The 20,226-nt window shown below is 39.1% G+C and overlaps 1 protein-coding gene across 3 annotated transcripts in view; it reads right to left on the bottom strand.

Annotated features, from left to right (window-relative positions):
• Window positions 1-68: 68 nt before the first annotated feature.
• TTBK2 (tau tubulin kinase 2) overlaps window positions 69-20,226 on the bottom strand; it is a 145,662-nt gene continuing 125,504 nt past the window's right edge. For 2 of the 3 annotated variants that reach the window (XM_022587320.2, XM_089907329.1), the window contains 2 exons: window positions 10,422-11,695; window positions 75-8,088 (listed from right to left, as the gene is read on the bottom strand). In XM_022587320.2, the coding sequence (XP_022443028.1) occupies window positions 7,626-8,088; window positions 10,422-11,695 (1,737 nt within the window). In that variant the 3' untranslated portion in view covers window positions 75-7,625. Of the gene's footprint in view, window positions 8,089-10,421; window positions 11,696-20,226 lie in introns of all 3 variants that reach the window. The other variant, XM_089907330.1, reaches the window with a different exon arrangement.

Below are 20,226 nucleotides of genomic sequence, written 5' to 3'. Positions count from 1 at the left end.
CGGGACTAGGGCGGGACCGAGACCAGGACCTGGGCCGGCGGCAGCGGCGCTTCAGCAGGCTGAGGCTCCGCACAGGCTTTGGCTCAAGGCCGCGGATGGGTCCGCGGTTCCCGACAAGAGGTACGGTGGTCCCCCAAGTGCAGCGCACCACTATCGGTGAGGCCCGGCCCCGGCAGCTCTGGCCCGAAGGCGACCTGCCGGGACTCGGGGACGCGGCGGGGAAACCAAGGGCCCGGGAGAGCGGCCGGACGGTAAAGGTGAACGATTCTCCAGAGAAGATGCCTATATTTTCTACGATAAGCACATTCTTTTCTTTCAAGAGTCTTTCTAGGTTCAATCGTCACCACCCTAAAGAAGTTAGGCAAGGTCAAAATGAAGTTAAGCTAACTTTATCCTTTCTCAAAAGCTGAGTCTCCTGCCCATGCGGTACCAATGGTTTTCCCCACTCACCATCAACTGATTGATGATTTAAGACTTTAAGACAGAATTCTTGCAGGGGGGCTTTTTAGTATCCTCAGCCCACAACCCTTAAAGTGCCTCCGCCCATCCTGCACATAGAATAGCCTAGTCTGTATCCCTTATACATTACACAAGGTTAATATGTGAGCTACTTTGCAGTTGAGAAGTTAACAGGCATATACATAATTAGCTTCTGGGAGCTTGAGTTATTTCTTAATTTCTCTTATTTCGAAAAACATCAGTCACCTCTTTGGATGTTGCTGCTCACTGAGAAATCAAGACAGGGAACCAGGCAGAGAAAAACAAATGGCACTAACATTCCAGGCCAGACCAAATCAGGAAGGGTGAAGCAGTGCCCATGTGAATGCCTCCTGAGAGTTCCCCTGGTTCAAAGGAAGGTGGAAAGGAGAGAATGGTGGGAAGCAGAAATCACTCCAGTGCTACAGGGACATTTCCTACAGAGAAGGAAAAAGAACCCCTGGTTTTTATCTGCAGGGATTGTGAACGCCTAGTTTCTATTCAGTCCAGTGCTTCTTTTTCTAGGTCACTTCTGGATGCGGTACTGCATTTATAGAACACTTTCTACTCCCTGTTGATCTTGTAACCTCTGGTGCATTCAATACTTTATCAGAAAAATAATATTTCCCACCTTTGAAATCCAAACCACCACACAAATAGAACTAGAGTTTGCATGCGGAATGAATATTTTATTACTAGATTATAAAAATAAAATACAAAATAATTTTAAAACAGAACTTAAAACACTGTACAAAGCTTTAATATGATACAAATGGGAAAATTAAATAAATAATTACACTTTTATGTACAGATGGCCTATACAAAAGCACTCCATGTTTCTGGCAATACTCTATGTCCTTGGTTGCCTGAGCAAAAATGCATAAAGAGGGCTGCTTGGAAGGGAAATGGATACAATACCTTTGAAGGTATTTCAAAGAGCAATTCTCATCACTCTGATTTCATGAAGAGGAGAAGAAAGGGAGAAAACTATGAAATTGTTAAATTACTCTAACTTACTGGTCTTGCTCGACAAGAGAGAATTCTTCTGGTTTGTGGTTCCATCTGATTTAAGAGCTGCCAATAGTTCAGAACTTTCAAGAATTATATCTCATTCAAAGCTAGGTGTTTCCCAACTCCCTCTTTTTTCCTAAAAGCTGTGAACTTGTATGTAAATGGCCCAGTGAAATTCAGCACTTGGTTATTTTAGGAAAGGAGTCAGAAGGGGGGGGACCATGAACTGTGCATGAGAAATGAGGGAGCTCAAGCCTGGGTCATCTGTTATTTTCTTTACTCAGTTCATCCAATCCAATTTCAGAGCCCCAAGTGGCACAGTGTTACATTTCCTTTAGCTTCCTATCTTTGTATCTCTGAATGCTTTTTACCTTAGTGAACTAACTTACCTAACTGGTGAATAGTTTAAAAAGAAAAAAATCCCAAGGGCTTCCCCTTCCCTGGGTTGATCCCTAAAATAAATCACATTCAAGCTCTGGTAGGTTTGTTTATCCCTTGTGGATGAGAGAAGAACACCCAGACAGACCCCAGGTATGGTGAAGTGCCGTGCATGAATTTTTAAGGATTTAAACTGTATATTTTAAGAGGGAAAAAAAAGCAACATATGGCAAGGGTAGTCTATATAAAAATTTGGTCTACCTAGTGTTTTTAACAGGGTGAGTGAACACTTATGTACACAATATGAGACAATATTAAACTACTGAAAAGATAGATAAAATTTCCTATCGTTAGTGTGTAAAATTGTATCATCAGCAAATTCTATAGTCACGTGGGCTCAAAGGTCTGCCTCACTGAATCCTATTCTCTAGGTCAAGGAACCCAGAACCCTTGGCCCAGGGTATCTGAGAGATATGTCAGTATCATCAGTGATACATACTGTGCCCGTATCTGTCACTTCAATTAAAGAGGCAGATCTTGTTAAAGTTCCACAGGGCAATGAAGAAAAAGGCTTCACATCCTTTACATGTCTCCTTAAGACCAAGGATCCAGCAAAATCTAAGGAAATATTCAAATCATTACTGAGTAAAGGTTTCGGCTTGGCTATTCAGTGTCTTGAGATTGTGTATCACATCAAGCAATTTTCCAAACTTGCTTAAGGGGAGTAAACATCAAGCTTATGTTTTAAAAGTTGGAGCAGGTATTCACAACTGAATTAGAAAATGTACTGATGGGTCAAGACTTTAATATCATCACTTCATGTCCAGCCAGGGATTTGAGATGTGCAGCATCCAATTCTCCTTAAAATGAATAGGGAGATCCTTGTCCCATGTCCTGGAGTTACCTAAGAACTATAGGAATTCCCCATTTATCTCCTGCAGTTCTCCCTAGCAATGTTGGCAACAGATTCTGCAGGCTCCTGAGTCTAACTGGCTTAAATTTCTCATATTTCCAGAGGGACAGCCAAACTCTTGAGAATATCCAATGATATGTTTCCACACTACTCCCACATCCTTGAAGTATATACCAGAGTTCTATTGGATGAGGACAGGGAAGTGGGATGTCCTAACAACCACCTGGGGTTTTCAATGTACTACATCTTTCCATATGGTCTGAGGACTGGAACTGCTTCTGGTTCCCTTCTCTAAGTTAAGGTCTAAATATGCACCTGTGATTTCTGAACTTGGGTAAATATTGACATGTGAAGACTACCATAGTGGTTACATGCCGTAATCCATGCCATAATACTTTTTATATTAGAACACAGATAAATAACTATTCTGCAAATAAACTGTCTACAGAACCAAACTCAAAACTATACAGTTGTCACCAACCGTTCTATCTCCTCAGTGATACAGGTGCTGAAATATCTCTCCCTTTAGGCAAAGTCCCAACACATCTGTGGTAAATACATATAAACAGAAATGGGCAGATTTTAAAACAATGAACGCAAATAACTTAATTCCAAAACACATGAACATAAGAAATGGTTCCCTAACATATGACACGTTTTGATAGATATCAAGGAATGAAAAGTTTTAAAATGTGAAAATTTTGATTTTTAAGACTAAATCTAGACTTATCTACAAATAAATGTATTTTCAAATAGCCAGAGTAAGATGCATTTTTTGCCCTAAGACACTAAATTCTGAATTCTGGATCCTGTTTCTCCTATCACCAATTCCTAATGTTAGATTAAGAATGTAGTTCCTAGAACAAAGAATCCTCTGCTCTTCAGGGAAAAAGCATAATGTTTTTAATTCAAAGCTACTGGATATAGAAAAACTAGTTATCGTTTTAACTGTCTGTGTCTGGGTTTATAAAACATGCACCAACACTTTTCCTTGTCAATTGAATATAACCATACAAACATTCACATGAAAATCTGTGGCCTGGAAGGAATCTCTGATGATTACAGAAGAACTTCAAATTCCCATAGTGGCTAAGAGCGAAACAGATACTGCACCCTAGTCCGCTGGATTAGTGAGCAGCTGAGATTTGTTAAGTATTTAAAGCAATCAATATGGAGTCGATAATGACAACAGTGGGTCTCAATTACCATTTTGCCACTAATTTAGAACTTGATTAACTTGTTAACTCAAGAAAACCCCCCAAAACCAAAAAAGCATTCACTCCACAACATGCAACTTAAAAAACAGTAAATGTAACTATGCCACTGTCAGCAAGGCTAGCTTGCACACCAAGTTGAGAATAAGAGTGCCTACTTAAGACTTAACATTCGAAAATGTTTATAATCTGTGCTTTAAAGTTAAATTTGATATGACCCAATTTTCATTCTTTGTTCACTACACATTAAAGTTAAATGCCTTTAAGCTGTGCAAAAGACTGCTATGTGGAATTTTAACATTTCAAACAATCTACACCCTGGAGATTTGGCAGCATAATTTAGGAATAATGCTACCTAAAGGGACTGAACTGTTGCCAATTCCATCTTCCGCTCCACCCAAGTAACTCCAAAGACTAGACAAGGGAGGGTAAGGGCAAGTGTGACTAGGTAACTAGCCATTTTGTTGTGAAAGGAGAAACTAGGAGGCACCTGGTTTTCAAAAGATAATTTTAACTTCTGCCCCATACTACTCTTAATATAGTTTGGCTTGACTTTAATTGACAGCCATGTCCCTCACCTTAGGTAGAATAACCAAACTGGTTTAAAATCAGTTGGATGATCTATGTTTGTCACTGAAATCTGAAATATGCCATCACTAAAAAAGTTAAAAATAAATTAAAAAGAACTAACTAACAACAACAAAACCCAACTCATTTTCTGTATCATACTCTAAAATAAAACAAAAACAAAAATCCTTGTGCCAAAAGTGCTTTGCTCAGGGCTGCCAACATCTCTTTTTAGCCCAAGACATCTAAAATCTAAAAAAACAAACTGCTTTTAAAAACCATAGAGTAAGTCTCTATACAAGATAGTCCTCTTAAGTGTATCTATTAATACATGAGATATAATTAATCTGTCTTCTTTTGAAAGTATCAGAGCAGAAATATCTTTGGTTAACTCTTTTCTCTACATGAAAAATAAAATATTCTTACACAACAAGGCTGTTTCTCTCTGGATCTTGAGTTTGTCAGTGCCATTTAGAAAAGGGGGGCAACACAGTGGAAAAGCTGGGAGAAAAATGGAAGGAACCAAAAAAGAGAGGAAACATTCAGTTGCCACGTTGCCATCACTGTCAGTTTTGACTTCTAGCAGAGAAATGCCAATAAGAATAAAATAGCACACATACTACAGTTTGCAGCCTCATCAGCTTTTCAAGTAGTTACCATGAGCACATTTCTGATTAGAGGGCTCAGGATTTAAAGCTGGCTACTTTTAGCACAATTTAGCTAATAAAACAGGAAAAAGATAATTTCTTAATTGTAGATTACTTCCCACCGCCCACCTCCCCAAGTGAGGTGAAAAGAGGAAAGCAGAATGGTAATTTGTAACAGATATTTTTTTAAAATCAATTTATGTCAGACCCATGATTATCATCCCAGTTTATCCACTCTAACCATAAGGACAGAATTATGTAATTAACATGACAAATCTTTGAACCAGTATTAACAAGCGAGTCCTAGTAATTTTTTCCCCTATTAAAATCTTTTAAAAATGAAAATTAAATAACCTATCTTGGCTTGTTAAAGACTGCCAACCTTTGCATTATTCACAAGGAAGGCAAAAAGAATGTTGTGTCACATGCCAAGAACGTATTTTCAGAAAATGAAGATAGACAAGGCCCAAGTGTACACGAGGCACACAATAAAAAGTAATTTTACCATCTGTGATCTTGAAATTACAAATGGAGAATGAGAAAGAATGAGTTTATATAAGCATATGTTTCTCTATATATTTATAAATATTTATATAATTTACCATGAAGACATGCAAGTAGTGTTATAGCAACTATTATACAATATAATACAGAAGGATTGGTCTTCCAATATTACAGTCGCTTTAGTTAAACAGCAAATATGTCTTATCTATTGCATTCCTCTGTAGTCTTGAAACCGGAGAGAAAATAAGATTCCACACTATGCTATATTTCTTATGGGAGACCGTATATGCCTCAAAAGTGTTTTGAGTTTTTGTTTTTGTTTTTTTTTTTTCAAAAAGCTCAACACAGATAAAGAGAACAAGATAAGTTCAGTGCAGCTTCAGGGCAGCTTTGATGCAGCATTAGAATATGTTCACTTGGTGAGGAAATATCTTTCTTTTTTTCTGTTTTCCAATTCAACTGTATTAGGTTTGGCAGCAAACACAAGGTCAAAGACAAAGCACAGATGTTTGCTAGAAGGCAAATTTCAACAGCAAGCAGACCAATTTACCTGACCTTAATAAGGTCTTTACAACACAAAAACTGTTAGTATAAAAGAACTCATTTAAAAAATCTAGTATAATTTAACTTTTACTGATTCCTCTTAGCAGAAGAGTGAGATCAGAACAAATATGATCCTCCTTACAGCTTTATAAATTAAGATTACATGGAAATCAGGTCAAGAAGCCCAAATAGTCAAACTAAAGCACAGGTGAAGCAGGTAATAAAATCTTAAAAGAAATATTGCGCCTAAATTTATTTTCTCAGATACTCATTCCTTATTGCCTAAATGTATAAAATACAAAGTTTGAGAATTTTAAGCCTCAACATACCTAATTTCTTCCTATTTTTCTTTCTAAAGCTCTAAAAGCATAAAGTCACATTCCACAGCAATGTACTTCCCTGGTATTGTCTTGGAGGTTGATAGTAGAAATAGTTGGTACCTAGAAGATTTAAGGAAGCAAGGTCTACTCTGGTCAGTTTTCCTTCCACAAGGAGGGAACTAACAGTGGAAAGAGGGTTCTTCTGTCTTGAAGGGTATTACTCCACACTCTGTCCCTCTCCCTAAAGCACTGAAGCCTGCAAAGTAGTTCTATTTAGACTTTTCCTTCCTTTACCTAAGTTTCATCAGTTATTTTTCACAATAAAAATATACTGAGTTAACTGTTGCTCCAAAGAGAAATATTAGGGGATTTAGAAAAGTAATTGGATTTGAAATTCTCAGCACGTGCTGCCAAAAGCACGTTAGAATGTATTGTCAAAATAAGAGAGATTGGATCAGGTGACAAACACTAACTTTAAAAAATGTGAAATCCAGGGAGGGTACTAGGAATGAGGCAAAGTAAAGGTGTGAACTCTCAATACACCAGATAAACACACAAGCCAAATGTATACGAGCACTGGCTCCCCAGCAACACACTTCTTACATATTCTAATATCGGAGCAATTCTGACTCTCCGAGGTTGGGAAGTTTGGAAAGCAAATATTAAAGTAAGAAGTTTCACTTTTGCTATATAACCTTTTAGTAGAGCCTTAAAAAAAAGTAGGCTAAAACCCTTAAAATTCCAATCCACCCCCTACCTTCAACATTTTTGTTTTGAAGGCAGATAAGAAATGAGAGTTCATTTAGCCAGTTTCACCCCCTTGGATTTTGCTGGCTTGCCCCTTCCTATGCAAAGACATTGATTCCTGATCTGCTTGCTGCCTATCTTAGGTAATTTCTTATCATATATCTTCTTATAAATATTTTATCGTGTTACTTTCTTTTGCAAGACAAGATCAACACTGATTTTTTTAAATAGACAGTACAGGGACACACATGTATCAGATTTAGGAGGAAGATCTCACACCTTTCACAGAGATGCAGCCCAGCTCCTATCTGCTGAGTTTACTGGCTGACTTACTCTTCCCTGGGGGGGCTTTAGTGCTGGCCGAGTGGTGGTGGAGGCTGCTGGATCCTTTCAGGCCATTCTTACTGGGTTTGCAGTGCTCCTGTTGGCAGGACCTCCTGGAGGAGGAAGATCCTGAGTGGCTGGGAGGTGACTTGCTTCTCCCCAGATGCGGGGATGAACTCCTCTGGTCATGATGGGGCCGTCCAGCCCTAGATGGTGAGGAACTGGATGTGCGAGGCAAGGAAGAGCTTCGAGGAGAGGCACTGGGACTCCTGCGAGGGACAACTGGACTCTTGGGTGGTGTTTTTGGGTTGTGAGGGGATCCTGGACTCTTGCACTGAGTAGTGCTCCGGGGTTTCTGAGATCCATTTTGAAGAATTTGGGCCAGGCGGGAGAAAAGGTCTGAGTCGGAACTGCTACTCCCTAGGACTTTATATCTGCGGAGCCTGAAAGAAAACAGAGAATAATTACTTTCATTTTAATTCACTTTAAGTGTGCCTAGAAAGTCACAATGTCCCAAATCATAATATGTATGATGTGAGTCAAAATCAGGAAACAGAGGATGCGGAGTTACTCTTTCATATACCAGTTGTATAACCCTGGACAAATTATTTAACCTCTTCCAGCTTTGAAGGGGAATATTATCTCACAGGGTTACTGAGCAGTCAAGTGCAGTAAAGTACTTAATTGGATGTCTGCCATCCAGAAGCACTTACATGTCGTTAAGCCCCTTCCTCCTATAGCATGTTTGCTCTTCCCATTTTAGAATTAACTTAATGAAATGTCTCTAGCATGTTAGCACATGAGGGAGAGTAAACAATTTTGTTTAAGGTTTTTAGGACAGGAATTCTATATATACTTAGGCAAACATTAAACTCCACAATGTAAGTCTTCAACAGTACTCACCAACAGCAGGAACTACAGATAAAAATATATTTCAACCTCATTTAATAATTTCCAAAAGAAAAGAGTAGTCACTGGTTTCTCTGGGCCTCAGTTTCTGCCCCTGACGATACCCTGAGATTCAGGAGAGCCGAATGCCTCTCTTACTGGCAACCAAGCCATCTAGAAAGCATTCATATAAATAGCAATGTCTCCTCTGCCCTACATATCTTTCTGTCTTGGCCTAAAATCCATTCAGTTTAAAAATTTAAACCTCAAACTGCTGACATGCCACTCCTTACAGAAGGAAATGGGAGAAGAACTTCCAAGTTGTATTGGCACCTGCAGAATGCAGGGGACATATACAGCCACCATCACCATCATGGATCAGCAACAATTTACTGATTTTTTTCTCTGAATTTTCTCTCTTCTTCCTTCCCCACCATCTACTTATACTGACAAATGACATAAAACTCATTTTGGTTAAGCCTAACTTCATGGATCTTATTGTAAAAATTGAAGAATGGAATAAGATAATTCCTCTGTGCCAGGACCTATGTGGGAAAGTTGAGTTCCCACTGAATTCCCAGATGAGTTTCAGGCTGGTCAGCTCTGTAATATCTGGCACAATGCCACACATCTGGCTTTGTTATCAAGTTACCAAGTTCTACTTTGAGGGGACATGTAAAGTTGTAAATAGTAAATAGTAATTAAGATTTGTTTGTTGCAGTCCAAAGCAGCTCAAGCCACAGATATACTATCTCTATTAAGCACAGATGCCAAGCAAAAGGGGGGACGGGTGAATATTGTCCATGGAATCATCTTTTTAAAATGTCTCAGCTAAATGACTGCTGTTTACTCATCACCATTTTTCCCGTTGAAGTCTAGTTCCATGGTCATTTCAAATCCAGTGTTTAGTTACCTTTGAACCTGAAAGAAACCCTAGGGCAAGTCAAAACTAAACTTAACTTTAGGTAAGGGTAGCAAGTTCTGCTGGGTAATGATGCAGATAGAACCTCACTTTAATATACTTCAGAAATCCTTATAACAGGTGGAGGCCTATTATCTAGAACAAGCTATAATTTTCAGGTAAATTTATTTTGATGTCCACTTTGTTTTTGTTAAAAGACTATCCTTTTGCTTCTTCTCCAAGGGTTTAGACCATTCTACTCTGAAAAGTGAGTAATGGCTCCAAGGAAAGCACTCTTAATTGGTTCATTACTTCCCAATATTTTCCTCTCTTCAAAATATAATCACTCCATGGTCAACTACACATAAGAATATTTCAATAAACAAGCATACCACACAGTAAATATTAAGGCAATATCTTTATTATGTATGGTCCTGTATATCATCAGATGTAGGGAAACTCCCTAAAGGATTTTTTTGTTTGTCTAATTCATTATAATCAGATAAATTGAACCGTTACTAGGGTCCATTCATCATATTATAGACACAGTATCTTTCCCCAGAATTTGACATCATAATGACATCTGTTATAACGGGATTCTGACTGGACAAAACTAGAAAATTACCGAGTATCTAGTTAAAATGGACTGGGAAAGAGACATAACCTTTGTTGCATGCTAAAAAGCACTAAACAAAGCTCTAGACATATTCTACCTGATTTCCTCTTCCCAAAACCATGAGGCAAATGTTTTACCCATATTATAGATAAGGAAATTGAGGTTCACACTGCTAGAAAGTACGAGAGCTAAGAATTAACCTGGATCAAACTGACCCTTTCAACTACACTATGCTATAAGGCTTGGGAAAGGCAGGGAAGGAAGTAGATGATCAGAAGCAGGCAACAAAAAAATGAAACCAATGACATAATCAAGCAGACAGAGAAATAATGCTACACACTTAACATAGGGAGAAGAGCACACAGCATTACCTGGCTTCTACTCCAGGCCTCATGGGTGGCTTTCCTGGTGGTGGCCGAGGCAAGAACTGAGATGAAGTTGAGCTGTTGATTTGATCTGTGTTGACCCATGAAACTGGCCTTGGAATTTTGCTCTTTCTGGACTGGGAGATGATGGGTGTCAGAAAGCTGTCTTCGGCTGACCTGCTCAGGTGTGAGTCTACAGCCAGTCTTGAAAAGGGAGTGAAGACTTCCTCCTCAGAAAAAGGAGCAGGAATAGTGGATAATCTCTCCTCTAGCAATTTATCAGAGGCACTTGAGAGGTCCCCAAGGAAAGACTTGAGTTGCCTTTTTTCCACCAGAAGCTTGACTAGATCTGGCTGATAAGCTTTCTTTTGGAGGAGCTTCTCTTTTGCAGAGACTGGACAGGATGATTCAAAAGTTGAATCTATCTCTTGTGCTAAAACAGGGATTCGGCTGTGTCTAGTTACAAAGGATGACCTAACCACATCCTTCCGAGATGGAGGACAATGTTCACTCTCTGAAACAGAATGAAATAGTTCTCCATTTCTAGGGGCAATTTTCTCTCTCTTACCCTCTTGGTGCAAAAAAGTAGAGAGGTCTCCTTGATGACTCAGCAAGTCTTCACTCTTGATGTCATCCTCCTTAGATATCTTACCTTTTTGCATTGCTGCCACCTGGCCTATCTGTCCTTCAACATGTTGGTCAATAACTCGTGGAGATATCACTGAAGTTCCAACTGCCAAAAGCTTCACTGTCTCGTGAGTTTTGTCTTGATTTGGCACCACACTAAAAGTCTGTGTCTTTGTCACATCAAGAGGTTCAGTAGTAGCTGAGTGATCCCTTTCCACCGTCACCAAGTCTCCTGGGAGAGGGGAGATCTCAATATAAGGCTGCCCTTTACTCAACTTCTCATCTTCATTATCTGACCCCACAAGCTTGCTTTTCTCTTCCGTTTCCCTAGGGAGACCCTCAAATTCTCTCACAGCCGGTCTGTTATGGTCAGGAAGGTCTTTTGGTCCCAGGTCTTGGGAGCTGTCACACTCTCTAATGCTGGGTAACATGTCATGACCAATATGATCTATCTGAAGCCCAAAGTCTGTTCTGTTTCCTCCACTAGGAGGTTCGCGCTCTGTCACAACCAAGCCAGAGAAGCTCTCCCTTGGAGAGTAAAGTTCCACAGTGGGCTCCATGGGATGAAGGTCTTTCTTTTCTGGCAGCTGACCATAATGAAAGCTACCTGAAGTCGATTGTGTAGATGCCACAGAACGTCTAGGAATTGTAATCTGGAGAGAGAAGAGGAAAAAAGTTAAATGCAATAATGTGGAATTATAAAATGAAGATGTGTGAGTTGAGAGTTAACACCTCAAATTCTAATTTATAAGAGGAACGCAGATCCCAACCAGCTTTGCCCAACTCATACTTAAAATGAACAATTCTGAATAAAAATGCAAGATACTCAGGCTCCCCTACTCAGAAACTGTACAGAACAGTCCCCCTCTAGGTTCATCCCTGCCTTTTCTTTAGCTTGCTCTGTACTCTGGAAGACTGATTTCTACTGACTGCACTATCCAGGCTCCCTTGCCTTCTGATTTCTGGTTGTGTTTGCCCAATGGGCAGCACCAACAGAGAATCAGGGAGTTGGAGGCGAAAAAGATCTGGGTATTACTTCTCTCTGCTTCCTCCCGAGGGACTGCAGCTTTGGCGGTACATTCTATCACTCCTGGCCACAGCTTCTGTCACATGGCCCCCTCTCCTATAGATATGACTCTTACCAGGTTCTGCTAACTGCCCCTCTTCCTTCTCTTTCAGGACTCAGAATAGGAATAGCTCCCTCTATTTCTGTTCCTGTTGGCTCTCTTAAACCCTACCCACACGTCTGTAAAAAGTTCCTTTCATTAGATTTTCTCCAAGTCCCTGTGAGTGTACCAGCTATTTCCTGCCAGAATCCAGATACAGAATCTTAGGGGAAAATTATCGGTAAATTATTCTAAGTTGAAAAACTCCAAATTTACACGCATTTGTTGTTTCCCATAAATTCTGTAAATCAATGTTATTAATATTTTCCTATAAGCAAACACAAAGATGTTTACTAATGTTTTATACCTTCTTTAATTTTTTAAGGTCCAGCCTATTATAAATGAAATTCTACCATCCTTCCACAGAGGTCATTTCAATTCTATGTGAATAAGATTCAATGTTTAATAAGAATGTCCTTTCTTTAAGACACCTACAGGACTTCCCTGGTGGCACAGTGGTTAAGAATCTGCCTGCCAATGCAGGGGACACGGGTTCGATCCCTGGTCAGGGTAGATCCCACATGCCACGGAGCAACTAAGACCAATGTGCCACAACTACTGAGCCCGCACACCACAACTACTGAAGCCTGCATGCTCTAGGGCCCATGCTCTGCAACAAGAGAAGCCACTGAAATGAGAAGCCCGCACACCACAACGAAGAGTAGCTGCCGCTCGCCACAACTAGAGAAAGCCTGTGCGCAGCAACAAAGACCCAACGCAGTGAAAAACAAATAAAATTAAATTTAAAAAATACATTAAAGACACCTACATCTTCACATTTGTTAAGTGACATGTAAGGAGGCAGAAAATGTCAACCACATAAACTGGTAAGGAAAAAAGCCTTTTTGAGAAATTAAATAACTCGAAAATCATTTAATGAAGCCCATTAAGCTCTAATAAAACTATGGAAATTTGTCTGAATTCGAAGCCAAATGAATTTGGAGCTGTCATGGGAGATTTCACTTAGACCCCCATCTCTAGTCCAATGACACCAAGAAACCCATTTGGTTCTAGAGTCAGATAAGTTGTTTAGATCTGTTTCTCCGTGTGTCAGGAGAACAATTAGGTTTAAGAACATGCAAAGCTTACCCTAAGCCCAGCCCAGGGAGAAAACACCTAACTAATGTCCTGGAATAGCTCCTGAATGGAATCAGTGTACTGAGGCTCTGTCAGGTTAATCCAAGACAGGCTAGGTTCAGACATGAATTCTCACAATAAGCCCAGACCTACAATGACCTTGGGGAAAAGGCAGTAAGTTCTACTGGTGCTGTCACCCTTCAGGAAGTCACCTCATACCTGTACCTCTCTTTCATTATACTAAATATAGGCAGATGGCAATTTTCTAGTATTTTTAAAAATGATATTGAAACTTAAAATTTATAGTTATTTACTCTTCAAAATTTACTTTTTAAGACCTGAGAGTGATGGTGATAAGAAAAGCAGTTATGAAATTATATTAAATACCAAATAACTAGGGAGATGACTGTATTTACATTCAAAATAAACCAACAGTCATTTCATTATTATATGTAATTCCAAGTACATCAGCCAAAATGAAATCAGCATTATTTACAAAAATAACACTCCACTGGTCTTCTGAGATTGAAGCTAGAGAATCAATGCACTTCTGAGCCTAACTCATCTGGATTCAGGATATAAATGTCTGTGTATGTATGGTATGAAAAAAGAGATGATAATCTTGTATATAGAAAAGATATATGAACCACTGGAGAGAAGAATTAATTTTCTTGAAAAGATTCTGAGCAATTATGAGAAACTGCATAAATTACTGTAATATTTATATAGCACTTTAATTTATAAAATATTCCTAAAATCATTTTTACTGATTCCATTTCATACCTACCCGGTATTTTAATTGAGTACTTTTATTAACACAAATTTCACAAATGAAGAAAAACACAGTCAAAAAAAGTTAGGGACAGGTTTCTAGGATTTTGAGAGTCCCTCACAGCAAAGCCTACTTACTGACATGTACTACACACTCTCAAATGAAGTCTGGGAAACTGAGTCTGCAAAAAAAAAAAATTAAAAAAAAAAAAAACATTATCTATCAAGGTGAACAAAACCAAAGATCAATAGCTGCATACAGAGAAAAGAAAGCTAATTCTAAGTATAGCTAAAAACAGCTTCCTTAACATTAGACTATAAAGCAATTCCCATACTTGGGACACTCTATAGACTGAATTAATGATCTGCCAGTAAGCCATATACATCCTTTATATGTTTAATTTCTCTAATTCACAAACATTTCATCAAGGCATGAATTCAATCATTTCCTTTCTTCTGTTCTCTAATTGTATCAGGTACACCTTTCTATAGAATTAGAAAATCACCTCAATGTTTTCCATTTCTTTCAAATTTTCTTATTTTTTTTCTAGTACTGAATTTGACGAACATCAGTCTCATTACTTTTTGGTTCAGATAAAGCAGCCTCATTATTTTATAGTTACCCCATGTTCAGAACTGGCCACACAGGCAAGAGACAATAAACTGCAAACCAACTATTCACATTTTAACTTACAAATTATCCTTTCACTTTCCTCTCATTCAAAGATAGTAATGCTATTAAGATAATAAAAACCTTGGTAAATTCAACATTCATACCAAATAGTCTCTCTTCCAAATGAAAGGAATATGGTATATGAAATATCTATATTTCATTTTGTTTTTCTGGCAAACAATTTAGAAGAGATATAGGTAGTAGAATAATTTATTGGTTCCTACTATAGCCAAGAGTGACTGAGTTATTCTTGGCCTAATTCCAGGCCTATTAAAAAAAAATTAAATTTTAACCATTCAAATTTCTTTGGGCTATTTAAATTCCACTGCAGACTTTTGTTTAAAGCATCTTTATATAATACTTTATACAAGTGTCGAAAACTATGAATGAAACTAAGCTACTATTATTGAACCATGTTTTTATGTAACAAATTTTTATTTCTATAAAGACAGTACACAGTTGCGGTAACATGGGCATATTAAGAGGCCATACATCCTAAAAGAATGTCTCACTCTCTCACTCTTCACCCCTGTCACTTACTCTGACCGCATTTATGTTGGTTACTTTTGCTGAAGATATTGTTATTTTGTGGTTTGGCTTATGTTGATAGATATGAGGGCTGATGCGGTGGTAAGGAATGGAGAGGGCAGAAGTCTTTGTTTACAGAGGTGGGTAAAACTGAAAACCTGAAGCCTCAAGACCTAAGTAAATGAGAAGTAAAAGTTGTTTTTACCCTTCCCCTGTTATCCCACTCCTCAGAGACAGTTACTCATTAATAGTTGAATGTATATTTAAGGGAATCTGAAGTTATAAAAATTTTGTAGAGGTACTAGGAATCATAAATAAGTCACAGCTCACACCCAAAGAATAGAAGTCCCAGAAAAGACAGATTGAAATAATATTTATTGGCTGGCCTGTAATTATATATCACATACATGGCTACAGGATTTAATAGTCACTTTTCAATCCCCTTCATACAATCTTGGAAGACACTTTGGGGATAAATCTAGTCCAACTATCCCCAACTTCCACAACCTATAGATTTCTATCACAGCATCTATAGCACTTAAATAGTGAGGAGAGTCACTGGGCTTGGATGCCTAGCACAGTACCTGACATACAGTAGATGCTCAATAAATGTTGAATATATGAGTAAATCAACCATTGGACACTTGGGTTCCTTCCATGAAGCCTCTTCCAAGTGACAGTCCAGTCTTTTATTTGAACACTTCACAAATGAGCTTCTTTTACTTCCCAAGTCGGCCCATCCAGTCTCTCATCCTTTCTGACCGTTCATGGATTGAATTATACCATCAAATATAATTCCAGAGATGTAATCTCATAGAAACAAAACTTTTCTATAATTATAATGACCCAACTTTCCAGATCAAAAATAGATATCCATGGGGCTTCCCTGGTGGTGCAGTGGTTGAGAGTCTGCCTGCTGATGCAGGGGACACGGGTTCGTGCCCCGGTCCGTGAAGATCCCACATGCCACGGAGCGGCTGGGCCCGCGAGCCATGGCCACTGAGCCTGCGCGTCCGGAGCCTGTGCCCCACAACGGGAGAAGCCACAGCAGTGAGAGGCCCGCGTACCGCAAAAAAAATTAAAAAAACAAAAAAACCAGAAATCCATGGTCAGACAGAGGACATTTAGCCACTCCCTAGTCAATGTACATGCATTCAACTCCTACAAAATCCATTTCAAGAAGTTAACCACGGTGGCAATCAATCCAAAAAGTCCTTACCTTTCCATACTATTAAAACACTCATCTGTTAATTACATGGATCATTCATTTTTCAATAGAGACTCTGAGTGACTCCTGAGCTTTCATATAGTCACTCCAGGTGTACAAGGGCTCCAAATATTCAGTGGAACACTGGAAAAGTCACACGAAGCTACTATTTCAGGTAAGCTGCACTACTGAAATGTCTCAAGTCTTCATTGAGATCTTCATGATTCACAGTTCAAGCCCTCATATTTGCTTGAACTAATGCCAAAGCTTCCTCACTGGCTGCTGCCCCAGCCATTCTCCCTCCATGGCTCCCAAAGAGCACATTACTCCCCACCCTCAACCCTGGCAGTTTCTTGTCCTGCATCCCATATACCTCAGCATGGCAGGTCAAGGCCCTTTATCACCTCACATGTGCAGCTCATTTTCAGCCTCCTTCCTTCGCCCTAACATTTTGGATTACTTATTTAAATACTCTGAATTTTGGTGTTTCAAGCCTCTCTGCCTTCATACATGCTGTGTTTTTTGCTTGACACCCCTGCATCTCCTTCCAGCAAACTTATTCATCCTTCAAAGTCCTCTTATTTTTGAAAGTAATATATCTTCACCATGGTAAATAAAATTAGAAAATAAGAGTTGAGAAAATTAAAACACCCAACATTGCACTCCCCTGTCCTAGGCAGATTTATCTGTATTCTCATTTGTGTACACAGCTCCACCACAAAAATCACTTCATGTGGTTTAAGGTAAATGTTTAGACATAGGCCTTCAATGTCAACCTAACAGGTTGGTGCCAACTGTTTATCCCTGAGGTACAGCAGAAAGCCTGGAACTTAGCAGACGCCTCACGGAACTGAAGGGCTGAAAGAACAGAATTAAGGCAATGCAATCAACTGCTGATCTGACTCTCACAGTACTGGTATTGGTAATTCCTGTAAATACAGCCAGAGGAATCCTCTTAATAGATGCTGACTAACAGATTACAAAAAAAGTACATGTGACTCTCTTTTTGTCCTGCTCCTTCTCTGTGCATTACTTTACACCCCCCACTCCTGCTTTTCTTCTTCTCAATGTCTGAAAAACAAGTCAATGAGGAAAGTCTTTCAGTATGTTGACGATCCCCTGGTATGAGGAAGGCTGCTCTGTGTGACCAATAGAATATGGCAGAAATGATGATATGCCCCTTCTGAGATCAGGTTATAAAAGACAGTGTGGCTTCTACCTTGGTGGAGGGTGTTCTCTCCACCACCACCCCCGCCCCCTTCTCTGTCTCTTTCTCTCCTCACTCTCTGAAAAAGCCAGCTGCCATGTCAAGCATGGAGAGCCTACGTGGTGAGGAACTGAAGCCTCTGGCCAACATCCAGTGAAGAACTGAGGCCTGCCAACAACCATGTGAGTGGGCTTGGAAGTGGATCTTCCCATCCAGTCCAACCCTATGATGATTTCCCTGGCCTACAGCTTGGTAGCAACCTCATGAGAAACCCTGAGCCAGAACGATCAGACTAACCCACTCCTGCATTCCCAACCCTTAGAAAAAGTGTGAAATAATAACTGTTGTTTAAAGCTGTTAAGTTTGGGGTAATTTGTTACACAGCAAAAGGTAACATATAGGTGGTATTATTATTCTCCAGTCACATTTATAGTGTTTCCAAAGGTGATACTAAAATGAAGCACTGCCTTTCTAAAGGACTGTCTAGAACCAAGAGATCATGTGGTACAATCTGCCACAATATCTGTAAGGAATAACCCGTCCAACCTTCTCCCTACCAACAGTGATTACTCAACACCACATAAAACTGGTCACATTCTTTCCTACAGTTACTGTCATTCTGGACCAATAGTTAGACCTGTTTCAGAAGCAGTTCAAGTTACTTTAGTTTCCTTCTCTATCCTTGTTTGTTTATGCCAGCTTAATTTTGCCTCTCCATTTGCTAATCAAAACATAATTTAATATCTCCCCTATAAGCCAAAGTTTAGTCTCATTTTGCTCCCTATAAATCTATGTTGTTCAGCCTCTTTTTAGAAATGATTAGTAGTGGGCTAACTTCATAACTGTTTACCCCAGGGGAAAAAAATCTAATTTCCAAAAATAACCCCTATTTCTTTTGAATCTAGCAAATTTATCCATCTTTCAAAATATATCATCTAAAAAATTTATACATGCTATTTGATAACCAGTGGTTTCATGTATATGGATAAGGAAAGCCCTAAACAAGGTTCACAAATCTATGGTAAGAAATAAAGAGAATTAAAGAATGCTGAAGTTCTCATCAGTTGATTTAATATGCCAACTATACCTGTAATACAGATAAACTTTTGCTTTGCCTATTTTTATAGTTCTTACATATTTTAAGATACCAGGACAATTTCTTTCATATCATCATGAAGAGGAAACAAGCCTAAATGCAAAAGATATAAACCAACAAACTGTTTCTCATCAGAATATACATGTCCTAATTTAAAATATTCAGATAGAATGGTAGTATGTTTTATCATACTGTCTAAGCTAGAGCACGTGATCAGAGTTGCAAGAGACCTAAAGAGACTATTTGGTGGTACTCCCTACTTAATGTGTCTGTAGTTAAGTTAGGGAAGTAACAACATCTGCTTGCAAAAGTAAACTCTGAATGTAGGCCTCAAGAAGAGGCCTACAAAAGAGATATATTTTTATCCCAAGCTCCCCAAAATGAAGGAGATGGTAGGTTCAATACCTTAGACACAAGTGTACAAGTGATGAGGCTGCTATCTAAGAGACCTTCAGTTAAGAAAAAGATTTTTTATTTAATGATACCTGAAAATAAGGTCAAACTTATAATATCAAATATAATATACAAGTCTTTCAAAAATTTGATAGAGAAAATGTTGCAGATAGTGTAAGAGAACCATGAGAACAATTTTTGTGGACAGGACAGTATTGATGGGAGAGAGTAAAAAATACCAGGAGAAATGGAGCCGAGGGTTTAGAACCCTTTACGCAGGGAAGCACACCAGAATGCTGTTGGAAAAATGCATGAGCCAACAGTGAGTATACAGCATACTAGAGTCAAAGAAAAGAAGAAACTGAATCTGGGAAGGTGGAAAGAGGGAATGAATGGAAAGAGGAAGGTGAGGTGGAAAAAGAAATACAGACAAGGGAGGGAGGCATTAGAATCTGCCTCTAGCCCAAAGGGGACCTCTGTACAATTTGGAAAAGGATGCCCCTCAAAGAGGAAACAGCCCTACACAAAGATGCACAGTTTGGCTAGCAAAGTTTGGGTTAGATTTCAGCCCCAACTTGTTCCCTTGGCTAGGTCTCTTTATGCAGTGAATGACTTGTATAACTACACAAAACAGTCCTAGGAAAGAAGGAAAGACCAACTAACTATGATGAAGAAAGAGGCAAGCATTTATTTCTCTATTTCGAAGTGCAGGTAAATTCCTACAGAGCTGTACACAAAATCAAATTTTGCTACCTTTTCTTACTGTTTTACACCTGCGTGTGCAATTCTGTTCTAATTGAAAACACTTCAGCTCGCGGAACAATGCTGTTACTGGTGAGCTGGAAAAGACGGCCGCTAGCTGATGATGGCATTTAGGGAAACCTGGTACTCCCACACATGTAAGGACAGATGGACCTGCTCGCGCCTGAGACGCTGCCTTCATATCTGGCTTTTGTGAGACTCACACAGTCACAGAGGGCACCAATGCTTACTGATAAGAACAGGGTAACAGGTGTCTCCAGCTAAATGCCCAAACTGAGAATAAAGAGTGAGTTTCCTCAAAATG

Source organism: Delphinapterus leucas, chromosome 2, assembly GCF_059928025.1.
Source record: "Delphinapterus leucas isolate spDelLeu-1000000601 "Yukka" chromosome 2, BTC_Dleu_Yukka2, whole genome shotgun sequence".
Taxonomy (NCBI): domain Eukaryota; kingdom Metazoa; phylum Chordata; class Mammalia; order Artiodactyla; family Monodontidae; genus Delphinapterus; species Delphinapterus leucas.
Note: the sequence above shows the minus strand (reverse complement) of the source record. Positions and strands in the feature narration are given on the sequence as shown.